The following is a 20,538-nucleotide window of genomic DNA, read 5'->3' as shown; positions in this document are numbered from 1 at the left end:
CAGTGGGCCAAAACTGCCGGCCCTGTGCACCGCTTCCCGCCGAGGAGGTCGACCACGTTCCGCCACCAGGGGCGGGGGAGAGCTTTTGGATCTCCGGCGGAAGTCAGCCCCCGGCCGCCCAAGCTTCTCCACGGAGGACACAGACCCTCCATCGGGATTGGACGGGCCTCCCATCGCACAGCCTTTAATCTTTGGTAGGCTTCTCGCTCGTTTCGACGGGCCCGGCCCACCCACTTCCTGCCCACTTCCGGAGTTGGACCCCCCCGCAGCCTGGCCCAAGTCACCATTGGCCCGGCCTACAGGACATTCGCCCAACTCGGCTCCCAACCCGGACTCGATCGCGGGTTGACTCGGACCGCCTGTGGACACACCCAGGGACACGTCCTTCTCCGGCGTCCGCCGGCGAGCCACCTTGGTGGGCTTCTGCCACCCCTCAAGATCCACCGGCGAGGACGATGAGGACGGCGGAGACAGCCCATCCCCCTTCCCGCTAGGGCCGAGGTGCGGAGATGTGGGCACTGAGTTCCCTGCCCTGTCCTCGTTCACTTCCTTCCTCCGATTCTTCGTCACCGGCGCTTGCCGGAATCCGATCCGATTAGTTACCAACCACGGACCGTAAACCGGTTCCTCCCCCCCGGATCCATCTCCCTTCCTGGCCTCCTGCCCCGAGTTCTCAGTAGCCTTCTTCTCAGCTGCCGATTTCCCCAAGCCACAGACCTCCTCCACCGTCTCCGTCCCCATCGCCGGCCGCACGAACAGGCACTCCGCCTGCGAATGGCCAATCCTCCCACATTTGGAGCAAGGAGCCGGCAAGTTTTCATAGATGAAGCTTTGCCAAAACTTCATCTCTAACCCTGCCGAGCTCCCCATTACAAAGGTCCCCGGTGTGAGCGGAACAGAGCTGTCCACCTCGACCTTCACCCGGGCAAAGCCATACCTGCTCCCCTTCTCCGTGAAGCCATCTAGAGCCAACGGGTTGCCGGCCCTCGCCGCAATCCGGAAGAGAGTCTCCTTCTTCCAGTAATCCAATGGTAGTCCGGGCAACCGGAGCCAAGCAACCACTCGTCCTATTCCTCCGGCTCCCGGGATGAAATTTGGCCTCCACCGATCCACAGCCAACATCTGACCGCCGACCACCCACGGGCCGTTCCGCAACGCTGCCTCCCTATCCGCCTCATCGGCGAACCTAACAGCGATGCATCCCTCCGTCAACGGGAAACACCCAGGTTTGTACTTCAGACGCCCTACTCTTTGCATTTCCCTCGCCACCCAGTCACCGGGAACATTCCTCCCCAGACTCCTAACCAAGACAGTGGTGCTCCTCCACTCCGAGCGAGCCGCCTCCAGCTCTTCCTCCGGCACCACCACCACCTCCAGCTCTTCCTCCGGCGACCCGCTCATACCTCTCCGAACCGGCTGGCCCTCTTTGCTTCTTACATAATTTTAAGAAGAATATTTGATTTCTTTTTGTTTTTGAGATAGCTTTTTTTGATTACATATCAAAAGTAATCCTCCGTCATGTTGTTTTATCCGTGCCCAAAGAGTTATTTAGGCTGAATTAAATTGGTTAAAATAAACATTATAGCTTTTTTTTTTTTTTTTTTTTTTGGTTACAACAGGGACTTCCAGTGTGGGTGTGGGTCATGAGATCTATAAAAAAAAAAAATACATAGTGTAAAAGAGAAGGGATAGTCACATCGTTCTCTTGAATAAAATCTTCGGAGTGATGGACCGCATAAGATGCCACCCAATCCACAATATTGTTTACCTCCCTATAGACGCGTGTAGTCCGATAAGAGGCGCATTCACTCAGAACACTGCAGATGTCGTGGAGCAGCTGTATTCCACTAGCCGCGTGCCCTCGGCCCTGAATCCACTAGCTGCATCACCGTGACAGCCTTTCTCAAGAAGAATGCAGTCCGCACCTAACACCCGTCCTGCATAGGTGATGCCCTCCCATGCTGTTTTGAGCTCAGCACCCACGACGAACTGATCAAATATCCGCCGGCTTCCGGCCGCTATGACTGGTCTGGGATGACAAACTCTACACTTGCGCTACTTTCTCTCGTACCAACGCTATCATTGAAGTTCACCTTAAAAAAGTTAGGCGATGAGAGCTTCCAAGAGGCGAATACTGTCTTAGATACATGAAGCTAAATGAGAACTTCATTTTTTTTTTGACCATCTTAAGAGACAACAATGCACTGATGCTAATAACCAAGGCCGCATGAAGCAGAGGTCGGTTAAGGGTAGGTGGAAATGTTGGTCCGGCGACGCTGCTAAAGTGAAAACTCGACGGTCCGGCTACTGAGGTGGTAGCCTAGTGGGAGCGTGGCCTTACTTCCAACCAAGTAGTTCCGAGTTCGAAACGTACAGGCGTCGATTAAATTGTAGAGACCGAATGCTCCCTGCTCGGACACGGGATCTGAAAGGGCGTATTGCTCTGCTAGTAGCCTCGGTAGTGCCAGGTGTGACGTACTCGCACGTGGTATTCATGCCGGAGCTCAGAGGGGTAACCAAGCCGGGCCCACGAGTGAGGAGGGTACGAGTAAAACCGACCGGGGTGCCCAACACACGGTCATTTTTGCCCGCATCAAACATTCTTCTGGTGGGATGGGGGCTGCTATGCGGGGATGGGCTTGTTCCTTCCTCCCCTCTTGTTCTTTTTTAAGGAAAAAAAAAAACTCGACGTACGAGTCCAACCCAAATCAGATAGGTCCACGACTCGATCCCGGTCCCTCTGCCCCTCTGACCGGTGGAACCGGTTCGTCCACGGCCCACGCTCTCCGTCCTCCGCCCTCCGAAAAGCGAAGCCCGCCTATACGGCCCTCCGAGAAACCTTCTATTTCTCTCGCTTTCACTTGCTATTCCCCGAGGGAGTTCTAGAAAAGAAGGGGCGGAGGAACGTGGAGCGATGTGGAAGAAGGGGAAGAAGAGGAACGACAAGGAGTCCGCCGGTGGGGACTCCGACGGAGCGCCACCGTCAAAGAAGCTCGCCAAGGCGGAATCCGATGACGATGGCATCGTCGTCTGTGAGGTTTGATCTTCGCTTGCTAAAATTCTAGCTCCATTTATTTCAGCTCTCGGTTGGCGTGTGCGTTTATGGGACGAAGTGGGTGGATTTGAGGTTTAGATATCGAAGAACAGGAGGGTTTCGGTGCGGAGCTGGCAGGGGAAGGTCGTGGTGGACATCAGAGAGTTCTACATCAAGGACGGGAAGCAACTCCCTGGAAGGAAAGGTATTTTCTCTCCCCTTTTCTCTATTTGATTCTTTTTTTTTCGTTCCAAAGCCAAAAGTTGTTGGTTTTTTGTTAGGTTTGTTTGTTTCTGTTGCATTCTTTGACATTTTAATTGGGAGCGGGGAGTTAGGGTTCTCCAGTTTCAGAATCTTGGTTCGAATGTTATGTCATAACGTTAACAATATCATAAGCACCACTTGGAAAAGTAACCAGGTAAACTGTGTCCATGCCTTCTTGTTCGGAAAAGGCTGAGGTTTCTATAGTTTGAGATTTCTTCTCTGCGGGTATGCTGGAAAAGTCAAAGAGAGAAATGCTGAAAAAGTGAAAGAAATAACTAAAACCGCATTGATTTATTAAATCTATAAGGTATTGCGGATATGTTAGTTTCCTGCCTCAGGGATGTCTGAAGAATGGATCTTGTCTTAATATTAGGGAAGAAGACAAGATGGTTGGAGTGACCAAGAATAATGCATCAGGGACTAGTTAAATAATATGGCAAACAAATGGATTTGAAGAATAGGGAAGGTAAATATAGGGTCTGTATATCCTGCAGGATATCCCTTTCAAAGTACCGATACAGTTACCTTGTGTAGCACTTGAAGGTACTAGCTGTAACTTTTCCAAGTGCCAGGAAAGTGACTTTATGTCAGTAGAAGAGAACCAAGTCAAGGTGATGGACAAATACTAAAATAGATGTCCCAGAAAATGCGTTTAATGTATACATTGGTTTGTATCATAAGGCTTTGGTGAATTGATTCTAGACAGTCCACAAGTCCATCAAAGCAGAACCATAAGTTATGAGGCAAATGGCTAGTCTGATAATGGTCCTAAAGTGTAAAGGTTGCAACCTTCTCTTATTGATGAGCTATTGGTGGGGGAAGGAATCATGCCAAACCTTTGCATGGCAATGTATAATCTATTTTGCAAAATTTAGGATCCGATTCTCGTTATCATAGACAATGGATGTTCATTCAAATTATGCTTGCTTATAACAACAACAATGACAACGACAACTGAATTTTAGTTATTTTATTTTGAACCTGCCATTGATGGGGTAGGAGACCATCGCCAGACCTACTTTCTTAAAATTGTGGATACACATGCTGTTCAATCATCTGCTAGGATGTCCAGCATGTCAAGTGACAAGAGTGGCCTTGCATATTGGATAGGATATGAAGTTATGGTCATCCTAGCAAAGCAAGAGGTCATTACCACTGCTACATTTGTTTTTTAAATGGCACAAGGAATGTCTACAGCGGACATCCAACATCCCTAGGACTGGTGTGTTCTTCCATGCAGTTCAGTTCAATCATGTAATGACATTCAACATCTAAAAAAGACTGATTTATGTGTATTTACAAGAACGAGCATATATAGTGGTTGAAAATTTAGATTCTAAACCTTTTGATCTCTTCTATTTGAATGATATAAAGATGATAAGTTAGATAGTCAAATCTATGATAAATGGTAGGAATATAGGGTGATTGCCTTTCTCTTTTGCTTATTAGGAGATTTGCATTCTTTGCTTTGAGTTGAGACTTGTCCCATTGGAGCTGTGCGGATTAGTTTATGTTATCTACATTCATGAAAGGGGCAGTATTGTTCCTGACTTCCTATAGTCATGGATGAAATATTTGAGGCCAGGTACTTTGTCATAACTCTTAAGGGCATAAAGATTTTCTAAGGCTTGCTGCTATTCTTTAAGTAAGATCACACTCTTTGCCTTCTTTCTTTGTGATACATGCATGAGTTGAAAAAGGAAAATGCCCCTTCTTTTTTTAAAATCTGTTTGGTTAGTTGTTCACATTTAATTTGTAGCCTCTGGATCACCCTTATGATCCCAATGCTCTTCTATAGCCTTGGTTAAATACGCTTCTTCTTGGGTGATCAATATTTCAGAAATCTAAATGAATTCTCATCTTTCTAGGTTGGCTGATGACCAAGTTATGTTGTACTGTCCCTAGCTTCATTACTGTCCTACAGTATTAACATGCAATGGGGTTCTTGTTGTGCCTTTTTTTGGGTTTGAGGTGTGCCTTTCTAATTTTTTACATGGTCTTGGGTCAAGGTGATGCAATTCATACTTAATCTGCCAACAATGCTCTCACGGTTGTTTTTTGGATAGTCAAGCTATGGATTTAAGCTTTGAAAAATGACTCGTTATTAGGGAATGGAACTGCCTGACAAACCTATCAGGTCTTGAGCAGCAACTTCCAGATGCACCTTATATTTCTGTTGCATTTATTGATTAGTGTTCAGGATGGGATTCTGGAAGGGCATGTGTGCCATGAAGGTGGTATGCTGGATTGCTTACAGGTCCCCAGGTAATTGTCCTTTCCTCTGGGACATAGCTCAGATCTGCTCCCACATCACTTCCAACAGCTCGTATCTGCTCCAACATCACTTCCCTCCATATGACACACATATTTCGTGAAGGGAATTAACTTGCTGATGTGGTCACCAATATAGCTTGTTCCCTGCCCTATCCTTGGACTGATAGCGATGGGGAGCCTATTCCCCTATTTGCAATGCAGGCACCTTAGGGGCAGCTTTTAATTGTGCACAATTCCTTTTGGGGCCTTCCTTTGTATCATCAAAAATAGAAGAGGAAAGGCATGTTGCACCATCTTTACTTTTGGGATTCATTTGAATTTGAGCTGGGTAAGTAAATCCATTCCATGTTCTTCAAGTTAGTGTCAGTTGCAAGGATCTGATGAACTGTCCTATGAGAGTAAACATATCTTCACAAAGTACAAGGAAATTACAAAACTTCTGGAGTTTGTAAATTTTAGTGGCTACCCTAGATGATAATAAATGATCTTATTGTACTGTTGTATGTCTTATTCCCCTTGTTCTTTATGTTATGTGTTATTGGTATCATAGGTTTGTACTTATCGTGTACCAGTCTTGTTTTCACCTATTTCTTGTGTCATTGCTAGGTACTTGTTAAGGGGCTTTGATCTTTCTGGTAATGTGATGATCATAAGATTTAAATAAAATAAAGCTACATAAACATTTTTTCCATGTTTGTTCTTCTGATGTGGTTGAAACTCAATGTCCCTAATCATATTCATTTGTATTGATGGTGCTAACACGACGGATTATCCAAAATGAAGATTTTTGTGAGGTGGGCTGATGTTCTTTCAAAGCTTACCTAATTAACTTTGAGATGTTCTTTTTGTATTATCATGTTTCAGCTAAGATTACTGACCCTATGGGTTAGTAGTATAAAGAGAATCCCCCCTCTTTGCTGGTTAGCCTTAAGATGCTTATTTGATTGATAAGGGAAGGTTATTATCATTTTCAGTTTTTGCTAAAACTCTAAACATTAGTAGTCCACATGTTGCTATGAACTCCAATTTTTTTTTTGGGTTTTACATTCTTTCTTACATATGATGAGGGTGAGTCTTGGCACAACAGTATGGTTGCTCCATTGTGACATGAAGTTCATGATTTTGGAACTCGAAAATAGCATCTCCTTATGCGAGAGTAAGGCTGCATACATTTGATCCTCCCTAGACCTCTCAATGGTGGGAGTCTTGTATGCTAGGCTGCCCCTTTTGTATACTTTCTTATATAATATATCAAATTCCTGCAGTTTCACTAAAGAAGTGAGTTCCCGCTTAATATGTTTGTTTTAAAGTTTTTTTCTTTTAAACTTTTTCCCTTTTTTTATTTAAACAATCATTTAGATAGATTTTTTGGCTACTAAAAGAAGGGCATAACCCACCTTTAACATGATATTTAGTTAAGTTCTCAAAAACGTGACAGTGACTTACACTTCTTGGAAGATGCTTGCAAAGATAGAAGATTTAACATTAAGTGGGTGTATGTAGCAAGAATCTAGAGAGATTTCCTTCAGTCTTTTGGTAAGTGTTGCCCAGAGATGGTCACCCAAGAGGGGGGTGAATTGGGTGTTTTAAAATTTTTTGGCTAATTTAAAAATAAAACACACAAATATATGAACTAAAGCAAAGATAAAGCGATAAGAAGAGACAACCACAAACACACGGTTTTATAGTGGTTCGGAGCCTTCACCGCTCCTACATCCACTCCCCAAAGCGCCTTGGGAATTTCCACTATAATCCAAGATTACAGTACGGTAGTTTTGCGAGTTCACTACCCAACTCGTTGTTTTACACCGGGCTCACAACAAACCCAAAACCCCCAATTTCTCTTAGGCTTGGGACGCCCTTTCCCTTGTTCCAAGTCCCTTGACTGGAACAAGCACCACAATAAAAGAGTGTACAAAAGGATATAAAAGCTCTAGAAAGCAAATATAGCACTTATGAACAATGAAATCTGGAAGAATCTTTTTGCCGTTGGAAGCGTGGGAGATGTTGATTCTTCCGATGTGGGACGCGTAGGGTTGGGTGTGAGCTTTGAATCCCGAGCACACGAGAGTGGTTGAGCTTGAAATCGCTTGGGAGACTTGTAAGCCCTTGATTTCCTTTCTTGAATGCACTCACTCCCTTGAGCTTTTCTTTCTAACTTCTCTCTTGAATGATTTTGCTTTTGGTTGGTTAAGAGTTGTTGAGAAGCACTTAAGAGCTCCCTTTTATAGCCCAAAAAGCAAATATAGCCGTTAGAGATAAAGTAGAGAAGATTTGAAATTCAAATCAAACCTGAAAAGCTGTCAGTCGCGTCCCAGGCGCTCCGGGGACGTCTCCGCTACAACGAGAGACGTCTCGCCTATAGGATTTTACTTTTTACTTTATCTGGGGTCGACTCGGCACTTTACGGGAACGTCTCGGCGTGTTAGCGCTTTTTGAGTGGGGACGACTCCGCTGCTTTGGGGACGACTCCGCTTCTTTATCTCCGAAAATCATGTCCTCTGGAATTCCCTGAGAGAGTCGACTCCGCTCTTTCAGGGGACGTCTCCGCTTGTCTGCACTTTATGCGTGGGGACGACTCCGCTTTCTCAGGGTCGACTCCGCTTCCTTATCACCGAAAAAACCATTCTCTGGAAAATCCTGAGAGAGCCGTCTCCGCCATCTTAGGGACGACTCGGGAAGTCTCCTTTTTGCTTGCGGGGACGACTCCGCGTATAGCGGGGACGTCTCGCGCATATCCCTTGAAAAGCGTCTTTCTGCCGCCACTGAGAGAGTCGACTCCGCTACTGAGAGAGTCGACTCCGCTAACGCGGGGACGACTCGACAGGAGCCGGGGACGTCTCCAAGTGTGCCAGTTCTTCCTGCTTGTGCCAGAGACGTCTCTGAAACTATCAGGAGACATCTCGGCTGTCCTTGAACTTTTTCTTTAGCTCAAAATATTCTTCAATAAATTCATAAAAATTATGGGAACTTGCCTAGACATTTCTTAACAATATTCTAAATAAAACACATGAATTTCTCAATTGAATTGTTAAGATATAATGGAATTTTACTCTAGTGTTTTGTATTCATCAAAATCCATTAGGGGGTTAACAATCTCCCCCTTTTTGATGATGACAAAACACTGAGTATATGCAAAATTTGAAATTTAAACATATACACAGTATTGATCAGATATACAAGTATAATGTTTTGATTTGAACTAGATACAATGTGCATCACTCAAAATATTCAATTTTCAGTTCTTTCCTTGTGCATAAGATTGATCTTTATAGTTCTTAAATGATTTTATCATATGAATTGAATTTGAATCAAGTTAGAATGAAATATTGATGCTGAAGATAATTGAAAGCTAGATTCTTTTTGACTCTCCCTTTCTTTTCCAGAAGGGCAATTATCTTAAAATCAATATTCTTCAATTTTATCTTTTCTAAATCAACTTTGGAGTATGATTAAAAAATTTGCATTCCATATTCAATATCCATGTCTACTCCCCCTTTCAATATACAATATCTAATTTCTACTCCCCCTTTCAATATTCAAATATCTACTCCCCCTTTTTGTCATCAACATGAAGGGGACAAATTATCCTTTTTAGTAAAATTCAGCATATTCAAGGTGTGCTCCCCCTGTTTTATGTGCATTGTTTCTTTGTATCAAATTTGAATACTCAAGGTTTGTGGTAGGATTTTTATGGCATATCACACAATCACATACACAATCACAGAAACACATACACAGAATTGGCAATGTACACAAGGTTTTCAAAAGAAATTGTATTCATTCATATGTCATTGTAGATCTTTGAAGTCAGTACATAGTCAAAAGAAGAAATCATTACAAGTATTGATTTCTAATACAAAAGTGTTTCAAAATGGCCTAGGATTTACAAAAAGAAGATCCTACAGGATATCCATCATCGGCGTCGTTGCTCATGGGGCCTACCAGTTGTACTTTGTGCATAAGCCTTACAGGCTGCATCTATGAAACCATTGATAGAATCCATGAGGGTCTTAAAGTGATCTCCCTTTGACTTGTGGAAACCTGCCACAAGTGCTTCAAACTCTAAGGTTGCCATCTCAATTCTGCCTCTAAGTTGGGCAACTAAGGTGCCCACATTGCCATCTGGCTTTGTCAACTCTTTGAGGCTCTTGGAAATGGCCTTCAAGCTGTCCTTGAGCTCTAATGATCTGCAGGTTTGGGTGGTACCCACCCCAACTATTTGTTGCTCTTGGGCTTCAATTTGAGCCTTAATTTCCTGCAGCTCTTGTCTGATGGGGGCCAGCTCTGCAGACATCATGGATCTCATCTCCTCCCTCATCTGCTGACAAATAACAGATGCTAAGGTGTGCATCTGCTCCTCTGATAGGAAGGAGGGCCCACTGACTGGAGGAGGTGGTGGCATGGATGTGGAAGGTCCAGCTGAGCTGGAGGGAATATCAGGGATGTCCATGTTGCTAGGTGGAGGAGAGTGATGGTCAGACTCATGATGTGGGATCTCAGCCTCTATGGTTTGTGCTTTTCTTTTTGGAACCTTGACCCAAGACCCATCTATCTTGTGAAATTCCATTCTTCTCATTGAGCCCTCATTGTAATAGTCGGTGTTTCTTAAGGGCTTTGCAGGTTCATTTGATGGAATGGAAACCTTGAAGTGTTTGAAGATTAAGGTAAAGATCATGCCATAGGGTATACTAAATCTAGAATACCTATGACATAGGGCAATGTAATTTAGCATGAGTCTAGGAAGGTTTAGAGGAATCCCTAGTAGGATGTGATGCATTATAACTAAGTCTCGCTCCGAAACAAAATCGAAGCGACCGGTTTTAGGAAATAGGACCCGGTTGACAATGCTTAAAAGGAGTCTCATCTCTGCATTTAGGTCCTGGGAGTTGACAACATCAAGAGGGCCACAGTCCTCTCTTCCTAAAATTAAGTTTAGAGCTACTTTCCTTTGGGGATGTGAGGTTGGAGCCTCGCCGTCCCTAGGGATTTGCAAAACAGTGGATAAGATGTCCTCATTAATTTCTACTAATGTCCCTCGGACATGTGCGGTGAACCCTAAGTCCCCTAAAGCCATATCACTAAACATTTCTCTAACAAGGCCGGGGTAGGTCGAGGTATTGAGGGTGCAAAGATGCTCCCACCCTTGGGCTCGGAGTCTCTCTCCAATAGAGAACCCCTCATGATCTAAAAATGCAAAATCTATGTACCTACCGGTTGTGACTGTGCGATTTGCACAGGAAATCGTTGTGGTTGGCGGAGCAACTGGAGGAGAAGGTGCGGAGGGTTCTTCCCGCCGTTCCTCACCGTCGCCCGCTACTCTAGGTCGCTTCCCACGGGTCGTCCTAGCTTTCTTTGGTGCCATGGATGCTAGGGTTTGTGATTTAGGGCAAATGGAGGCTAGGGTTTGTGATTTAGGGCAAATGGAGGCTAGGATTTGAGGTGGAGAGCAAATGGAGGCTAGGGCTTTCCGTTTTGGTCGGGAATGAGGGAGAAAGCTCGAGTCGGCTCGAGCGATTTCGACCTATTTAAAAAGGCCTCATTCGGTCCCCGAGACGTCTCCGCGACTAAGGTGAGACGTCTCCGCTTGGGGGGACGTCTCTGCGATTTGCCAGAGACGTCTCCGGCACTGAAAAATTTCAGACTGTATTCTATCTTCTCCCTTTTTTTGTTTAATCACCCCAATCAATATGATCTCTTTTGATAAACTTAGAGTGAATTTGTTTGTGATCCTCCCCCTCAATGATACATCCTATAATAATTTGATAATGATTTTTGAATTATTAATATTGAAATAAGGAACGTTTGACCAAATTTCGAATACCTATGAAATAGGCTCTGAAAATATCTCCATGAAGAGTCCAAGGGAGGGTAACCATCCTCCGGAAAGTCAACCAGTTCGTCATTTAGTTTAGATGAATTCATGCTTTCACTTATGTTTGCCTTGAGGTGGATTACTAGTTCGAGTAGCAAAGCAATGCAATACAAGTTCAATTCATTTGCTAGGATCATACAAGCTCAAAGCATTTCTTAAGAAATTGAATCTGTCTTTACAAAGGGGCTTTGTAAAGATATCAGCTAATTGATTTTCAGTACATACATATTCAATCATCACATCATTTTTCAGCACATGATCCCTAATAAAATGATGCCTAATCTCTATATGCTTTGACTTAGAGTGTTGGACAGAATTTTTTGTTAAGTTGATTGCACTTGTATTATCACACTTAATTGGTACATTGTCCATTTTAATACCGAAGTCTTCAAGTTGTTGCTTAATCCAAAGAACTTGGGCACAACAGCTTCCAGCTGCAATGTACTCAGCCTCAGTTGTGGACAAGGCAACTGAATTTTGTTTCTTGCTAAACCAAGAAACCAAATTGGCACCCAAGAATTGACAAGTGCCACTTGTGCTTTTTCTGTCGAGTTTGCACCCAGCAAAATCAGCATCAGAATAAGCAGTTAAATTTATATCAGATTGTTTAGAATACCATAAGCCTATATAAGATGTCCCTACTAGATATCTAAAAATTCTTTTAACAGCTTGCAAGTGTGATTCCTTAGGACATGCTTGGTATCTAGCACACACACAAACACTGAACAATATATCTGGTCTACTAGCAGTAAGGTAAAGTAGAGAGCCTATCATACCTCTGTACAATTTGCAGTCTATACTTTTACCTTTTTCATCTTTGTCAAGCTTGCAACTTGAGCCCATGGGTGTGCTGATTTCCTTTGCATCCTTCATCTTGAATTTTTCCAGCATTTCCTTGATGTATTTGGACTGACTGATGAAGATGCCTTCCTCTGATTGTTTTATTTGTAGCCCAAGGAAGAAGTTGAGCTCACCCATCATGCTCATTTCAAATTCTCCCTGCATAAGCTTGGCAAACTCTTGACAGAGACTATCATTAGTAGCACCAAAAATTATGTCATCCACATAAATTTGTACAAGCAATAAGTCATTTTCTTTTCTTTTAATAAAGAGGGTTTTGTCTACATTTCCTCTCTTAAATTTGTTCTCAATTAGGAAATTACTTAATCTTTCATACCATGCCCTAGGAGCTTGCTTAAGTCCATACAATGCTTTATGCAATTTATACACATAATCTGGATGTAAGTGATTTTCGAAACCTGGAGGTTGTCCTACATAAACTTCCTCCATTATGTAGCCATTTAAGAATGCACTTTTTACATCCATTTGATAGAGTTTAAAATCCATGAAGCATGCATATGCTAAAAGCAGTCTAATAGCCTCTAACCTAGCAACAGGAGCAAAAGTTTCATCAAAATCTATTCCTTCCTCCTGATTATATCCTTTGGCCACTAGCCTAGCTTTGTTTCTTATTACTATCCCATCTTCATCTAGTTTATTTCTATATACCCATTTGGTGCCTATAATTGAAACATTAGGGGGTCTTTTCATTAGAGTCCAAACTTCATTTCTTTCGAATTGGTTTAATTCCTCTTGCATAGCATTCATCCAATTATCATCCTTTTCAGCTTCTTCTAGTGATTTAGGCTCTATTTGTGAAACGAAAGCAAGATAATTACTAGTGTTTCTTAAAGAGGATCTAGTTCTTATACCTTGTGAAGGATCACCAAGGATTAGATCCTTTGGATGACCATGTGCATACCTCCATTCTTTAGGAAGATCTTGATTTCTTGATGGAGGTTGATCTTCTTCATCTTGCTGATTTGTATCCTCTTTGATCTCATCCTCATGTTGTTTGTCTTGTATGGAGAATTCCTTGATCCCGTCTTCAAGTATACCTGCATCACCATCTTCTTCTTTTCTAGAAGAATCTCCATTAGTTTCATCAAACACAACATGAATGGATTCTTCAACAACGAGAGTTCTCTTGTTGAAGACCCTGTATGCTCTACTAGATGAGGAATAACCTAAGAAGATCCCCTCATCTGATTTAGCACTAAATTTACTGAGATTGTCCTTTCCATTGTTCAAAATAAAGCATCGACAACCGAAAACATGAAAATAACTTATATTTGGTTTCTTACCTTTCATCAATTCATACGGTGTTTTCTTTAAGATGGATCTAACTAAAGCACGATTTAAAATATAACATGAGGTATTTATTGCTTCAGCCCAAAAATACTTTGGTAGATCCGATTCGCACAACATGGTACGAGCCATATCTGCTAGTGTGCGATTCTTCCTTTCTACCACCCCATTTTGTTGGGGTGTCCTAGGTGCCGAGAAGTTGTGATTGATACCATTTTCGTCACAAAACTTTTCAAAGTGTTGATTTTCAAACTCGGTACCATGATCACTCCTAATTGCTTTTAGTTTAAGATTAAGTTCATTTGAAACCTTATTATGAAACTTGATAAAAGCGGGAAAGGACTCATCTTTGTGTGCAAGAAATGAAACCCATGTAAAACGTGAAAAATCATCAACAATGACAAGACCAAATTTCTTACCCCCTAGACTAGCAGTTCTAGTGGGTCCAAACAAATCCATGTGAATTAGTTCTAAGGGTTTTGATGTTGAGACTATGTTCTTAGACTTGAAAGAACTTCTTGTTTGTTTCCCTAATTGACATGCCGCACAAATTTTATTCTTTTCAAAGTCTATTTTCGGTAGTCCTTTGACTAGATCCTTTGTAATCAATTTAGAAATTAAATCCATGCTAGCATGCCCTAACCTACGATGCCATAACCAACTAGTCTCATTGACTTTGGGATTCATAGCTACAAGACATTGGCCATCCTTCATGGTGAGATCATCAAGATCTACCATGTAAACATTTCCATGCCTATGTCCTGTGAGTATGACCTCATTGTCAAATGGACTACTAATTATGCATAGTGATGATTCAAATGATACTTTAAATTCCTTGTCACAAAATTGACTTATACTTAACAAATTATGTTTTAGTCCATTAACCAACAATACATTATCAATAAATGAGGAGGGTGATATGGAGATTTTACCAACACCAATAATTCGGCCTTTAGCATTGTCTCCAAATGTGACTAACCCTCCTTCTTTCGATTCCAAGGTGACGAAGAGACTCTTGTCACCGGTCATATGCCTTGAGCAGCCACTATCAAGATACCACATTCTCCTTTTATTTCCGGCTGCAAGGCATACCTGCAAAATGATCATGTGAAGCTCTTAGGTACCCAAGTTTTCTTGGGTCCTTCGTGGTTAGTGTAGTTGGTTCCTTTAGGCACCCATATTTTAGTTATGTTTTTAGCTTTTACAAATGTACTCTTGTTAGTTTGGATTTTTCTTTGAATACAAGAGTAGGCTTTATGTCCAATCTTTCCACAAAGAAAGCATGTTGTTTTTTCAGTTTTTACATCTTTTGCTTTTACAAAGAAATTCTTTAGATACTTTTGTTGCTTATTAGTTTTATATCCTAATCCGGCTTTATTGAAAACAGCTCTTTGATTTGAAAGAATAAGATTTAATTTTTCAGAGCTTTGTGTGAATTTTTCAACAATTGGCTTGTACTTATGTATCTCATTCTTAAGATTCACATTTTCTTTAACTAGTTCTTCCATATCCTTTTTAAGAGATTCAACAGTTTGCGCAAGTGAGGTATTATTCTTGAGTAGGGAATTTACTTTTAGATTTAATTCCTTGATTAGTGTTTTTGCCTTTACATTTTCAGTGCTAAGCCTTGAATTTTCGATTTCTAGGTTAGTAGTGTTCATATTTTTGACGCTCTCCTTCTCAATTAATAGGTTTTCAATGTTTTCCTTTAGTTTTTGATTGGAGGCTTTTAATTCTTTATTCTTTGCTCCCAACATACTACAATCACCCATAAGTTCTTGAAAAGCATCATATAATTCTTCTAAAGTAAAATTTATAGTTGGGTTTTGACATACCTCGTCATCTTCGAACGCCATGAAGCATAGATTGGCGGTCTCTTCCTTCTCTTCTTCGGAGGATGATGTGTCACTATCATCCCATGTTGCCTTCAATGCCTTCTTCTTCTTCTTTCCAAAGTGCTTCTTTCTTCTCATGAATTTTTTAAATTTCCTTACTATCAAACCCAAGTCCTCATCTTGACTTTCTTCTTCACTCTCACTGCTCTCTTCTTCACATACATTTGAGGTGGCCTTGAGTGCGATTGTCCTTTTCTTTGGCAGCTCTTCTTCATGCTGCTTCATCGTGAGCTCATGCGTCATCAATGAGCCCAAGAGTTGTTCTAGCCCCAAGGTGTTGAGGTCTTTGGCTTCTACAATCACCGTGACCTTTGCTTCTCATGCTTTTGGCAGTAACCTGAGAATTTTACTCACAAGTTCGGGGTTAGTGTAAGATTTGCCCAAGCTTTTTAGGCCATTAATAATTTCGGTAAAACGTGTAAACATGCATGTGATGGTTTCACTAGGTTCCATCTTAAACAATTCATACTTGTGAACTAGAATGTTCACTTTGGACTCTTTGACTTGATTTGTACCCTCGTGGGTAACTTCAAGCCTATCCCATATTTCCTTAGCGGAAGTACATGTGGAGACTCTATTAAACTCATTTACATCTAAGGAACAAAATAATGAGTTCATGGCTCTAGAATTGAGTTGAGCCATCCTATCATCATTCTCATCCCAATCCTCCTCAGGTTTGGGAACTCGAATGCCATTGACCACATGTGATGGTTCTTGTGGTCCCTTGACTATAACCCTCCACAAGGCATAGTCTTGTGCTTGAATGAAGATTCTCATTCTAGTCTTCCAATAGGTATAATTTGTCCCATTGAAGAGTGGAGGTCTATTGGTTGCTTGCCCCTCGGCTGGAACATTGTTAAAGGGTGTTGCCATCTAGATCTTTGGCTAAGACGGTTAGGTCTTTCAAGGAATATAAGAGCACCGGCTCTGATACCACTTGTTGCCCAGAGATGGTCACCCAAGAGGGGGGTGAATTGGGTGTTTTAAAACTTTTTGGCTAATTTAAAAATAAAACACACAAATATATGAACTAAAGCAAAGATAAAGCGATAAGAAGAGACAACCACAAACACACGGTTTTATAGTGGTTCGGAGCCTTCACCGCTCCTACATCCACTCCCCAAAGCGCCTTGGGAATTTCCACTATAATCCAAGATTACAGTACGGTAGTTTTGCGAGTTCACTACCCAACTCGTTGTTTTACACCGGGCTCACAACAAACCCAAAACCCCCAATTTCTCTTAGGCTTGGGACGCCCTTTCCCTTGTTCCAAGTCCCTTGACTGGAACAAGCACCACAATAAAAGAGTGTACAAAAGGATATAAAAGCTCTAGAAAGCAAATATAGCACTTATGAACAATGAAACCCGGAAGAATCTTTTTGCCGTTGGAAGCGTGGGAGATGTTGATTCTTCCGATGTGGGACGCGTAGGGTTGGGTGTGAGCTTTGAATCCCGAGCACACGAGAGTGGTTGAGCTTGAAATCGCTTGGGAGACTTGTAAGCCCTTGATTTCCTTTCTTGAATGCACTCACTCCCTTGAGCTTTTCTTTCTAACTTCTCTCTTGAATGATTTTGCTTTTGGTTGGTTAAGAGTTGTTGAGAAGCACTTAAGAGCTCCCTTTTATAGCCCAAAAAGCAAATATAGCCGTTAGAGATAAAGTAGAGAAGATTTGAAATTCAAATCAAACCTGAAAAGCTGTCAGTCGCGTCCCAGGCGCTCCGGGGACGTCTCCGCTACAACGAGAGACGTCTCGCCTATAGGATTTTACTTTTTACTTTATCTGGGGTCGACTCGGCACTTTACGGGGACGTCTCGGCGTGTTAGCGCTTTTTGAGTGGGGACGACTCCGCTGCTTTGGGGACGACTCCGCTTCTTTATCTCCGAAAATCATGTCCTCTGGAATTTCCTGAGAGAGTCGACTCCGCTCTTTCAGGGGACGTCTCCGCTTGTCTGCACTTTATGCGTGGGGACGACTCCGCTTTCTCAGGGTCGACTTCGCTTCCTTATCACCGAAAAAACCATTCTCTGGAAAACCCTGAGAGAGCCGTCTCCGCCATCTTAGGGACGACTCGGGAAGTCTCCTTTTTGCTTGCGGGGACGACTCCGCGTATAGCGGGGACGTCTCGCGCATATCCCTTGAAAAGCGTCTTTCTGCCGCCACTGAGAGAGTCGACTCCGCTACTGAGAGAGTCGACTCCGCTAACGCGGGGACGACTCGACAGGAGCCGGGGACGTCTCCAAGTGTGCCAGTTCTTCCTGCTTGTGCCAGAGACGTCTCTGAAACTATCAGGAGACGTCTCGGCTGTCCCTGAACTTTTTCTTTAGCTCAAAATATTCTTCAATAAATTCATAAAAATTATGGGAACTTGCCTAGACATTTCTTAACAATATTCTAAATAAAACACATGAATTTCTCAATTGAATTGTTAAGATATAATGGAATTTTACTCTAGTGTTTTGTATTCATCAAAATCCATTAGGGGGTTAACAGTAAGATACTTTTAGCATCCTAAATATCTATTTCTATATTGACAGGCTCTTAACTTCAATTAAGACTTTGTAACTAAAGAAAAAGAGAAAAAAGAAATGACATTAATCAAGAGTACTGGCTCGTGGTATATTAGTGTCTTTATTGTAGAGCCTAGATGGTGGAAGTACCATGTTAGTAGTGTTATGATTAAGTAGGAGATTGGACAATTGTAGCTTAAACTCTCGTGCTTGTGCATTACATGGTTATGGCTATTGGAGTGTGGAAATGTGGAAGAATTTATTCTTGGGGGAGAGGTTTTTTTACTACCCATTGTCCATTATCTTCCTCCTGTTTCTTGAGGAAAAAGAAAGGTTTCTTTTCTTTCTTTCTTTTTGTGCACGCGCATTTTTTTTTTTTTGTGTGTGTGTGTGTGTGTGTTGTGCGGGGGCGTGGGGGGTTGGGGGAGGGGTAGGTCTGTTGAGGTTGAGTTGAGAAATGTGGCAAAATTTTAAGCAAGGGAATGGAAAAAAATGCAGAGTGGAAGGATACAATCAAAGGTCTTGACAAGCTGTGGGTGCAATAAATATAGACAACCATGCAAAACCGCAGCCAGATTCCCTGTGTAACTTGGACAACTGGCCTATCTAATAGCATCCTGAGGCCTTTAGGATTTGTAAAACAAAATGCAAAAGGTAAAGCCAAAAGTTTCTTGACCTAGAATGGTAAAGTCTTATCATTTCACGTGATATTATTTTTAATAAAATATAAAAATGACAAATGAACAGCTTATGCAGGCTGATTTATGGTCTTCTCACAAACCTTCAATTGAAGAGGAGTTTCATCTACATCCACAAAAAATCCTGTTTGCCATAATGAAATAGAAAAAAAATAATACAACCTTCTGACTAGGATTTCAGGGATATAACTGGTAGTGCATCTCCAAAACTGACTAGGTCACTCAATCATCCTGGCACATGAGCTTGGTGTAATACCCTGCATGATACATAAATGCCATGATGGTTATTGTATCAGAGTACTCAACCATGTAACCAGATAAAAGGAACCTCTTGTATATTGTGGTACATTTGTCCATCTGATATAACTTATGGAATTGGAGGCTCAATTACTAAGAGTAGGTTGTTGGTAGGAGGCTTTCCATAAAAGCTCCTTTACAACCCTTGTGGATATTTTTCCTTGCAAGATCTATTGGCCTCTTGCTGGAGTCCTTGACATATGAACAACTCCTCTTTCAACTTGACCACATATTGGAGCCTCTTCTGCTTAATTAATATGAAGCAAAGAAAGCATGACAACAAATGAGCTCGTTGGGGAAAAACTCTAGGATCATCTTCTCATGAAATTCCTTACAATTCATATTTACCACCCTTCATGCTTGAAAGTGTGAAGTATTGGGTCCACACTTTACCCTTGTATCAGGAAATTGCACTCGCCTAATATACCAAATATATTGCATTTTTTGATATTTAATTAGCCCATTAGATTTTGTAATAGTAGCTTGTCAGTTTCTGGCCATCAATCTTCTGGTTCAAATCACAACTAGTTATGAGCATATCTACAGTGTGCGGTTTCAGAATTGATTCCCAGGGGGGGACAGTGGATAGTATTTTGGTTGAGATAGGGAAAGAAGGGAAATTGTCACAGGTTAAAAAATAATTTTGTAGATTAATTAAAAACTAATGAAATTTTTGATGGAGAGCTAAATCTAATAAACCTCGGAAAAAATTATCTGAGAACTCATGGAAAAAGTATTAAATTAATTGTGAAGTTGTTATGAACCAAAGAGTGATTTGGTTTGTTGAATCAGTTGGGATAAACTTGGAAACAAGGAGGTTTGATGAAAAATTCAAGTCTTTCTGAGGTTTTTCAAATTATTTTATTTTATGTAGGATTATGAGTGTCAACCAAGTTTACGATCTTTACCTGGTGATAAATGTTCTAATTCTTAAATCGTAACGAAGTTTTGTATTTAAGTGCTTCCATATTGTAACATTCTGCTTCCTTCCTTTCAGGCATCTCGCTTCCCTTGGATCAGGTATGTGTTTCTTTATTATCATTTCCTTTTTCTTGCTATGGTGCTAACTACTAACGTTTGTACCCTTTTCCTTTGCCCCATCATTTTCTTCCACCAAAAAACGTATCCATACTTTTGTTTTGGGATATCCTTAATTTGAGAGTTTCAGTTCCTGTCTAATTGTATGCTGTTTCCAGTTACTGCTAACCCTTTCTTCTCTCATATGAAGTGGAAAGTGCTGCGGGACCATATTGAGGAAATTGATGAGGCAGTAAAGGAAAATTCGTAGTCTGAATCAGCTTTGAAGAAGATGCTGGACCGCTGGTGATGCAACTTTTTCTCTTATAACGTTTTGATCAACCTCGCTTTGTAATTAAGGTGCCAAGTATGACATCTCTACTTAATTATCCCTGTTTATTTTAACTAACCAAATACTGCTTCCTTTTGGTGCGTATAAGACTTGTAATACTTTAGATTAACCTATTTCTAGTTACCTAGAGCTAGAAGTCTATGAAGCAGGTAGCAGAATATGTTTTTGTGTTCT

General features: G+C 41.7%; 1 protein-coding gene across 1 annotated transcript; it reads left to right on the top strand.

Annotated features, from left to right (window-relative positions):
- The first annotated feature begins 2,773 nt into the window (after positions 1-2,773).
- LOC103701360 (RNA polymerase II transcriptional coactivator KIWI-like) lies at positions 2,774-20,537 on the top strand. The gene is made up of 4 exons (XM_008783396.5): positions 2,774-3,037; positions 3,134-3,239; positions 19,993-20,015; positions 20,224-20,537. The coding sequence occupies exons 1-4, from the start codon at positions 2,915-2,917 to the stop codon at positions 20,281-20,283; spliced, it is 312 nt and encodes a 103-aa protein (XP_008781618.4). The 5' UTR covers positions 2,774-2,914; the 3' UTR covers positions 20,284-20,537.
- Position 20,538: the final 1 nt, after the last annotated feature.

The sequence above is a fragment of the Phoenix dactylifera genome, chromosome 4, assembly GCF_051530095.1.
Source record: "Phoenix dactylifera cultivar Ajwa chromosome 4, Ajwa_hap1_PhDact_Kaust_v1.1, whole genome shotgun sequence".
NCBI classification, from domain to species: Eukaryota; Viridiplantae; Streptophyta; class Magnoliopsida; order Arecales; family Arecaceae; genus Phoenix; species Phoenix dactylifera.
This window is presented reverse-complemented; position numbering and strand designations above follow the sequence as displayed.

Bases quoted from the DNA above. Each gene is read 5' to 3' on its own strand.
- LOC103701360 (XM_008783396.5), top strand. From the start codon at position 2,915: ATGTGGAAGAAGGGGAAGAAGAGGAACGACAAGGAGTCCGCCGGTGGG. The intron at 3,038-3,133 runs GTTTGATCTTCG...TTTGAGGTTTAG, and splicing joins ATGGCATCGTCGTCTGTGAG to ATATCGAAGAACAGGAGGGT. The intron at 3,240-19,992 runs GTATTTTCTCTC...CCTTCCTTTCAG, and splicing joins GCAACTCCCTGGAAGGAAAG to GCATCTCGCTTCCCTTGGAT.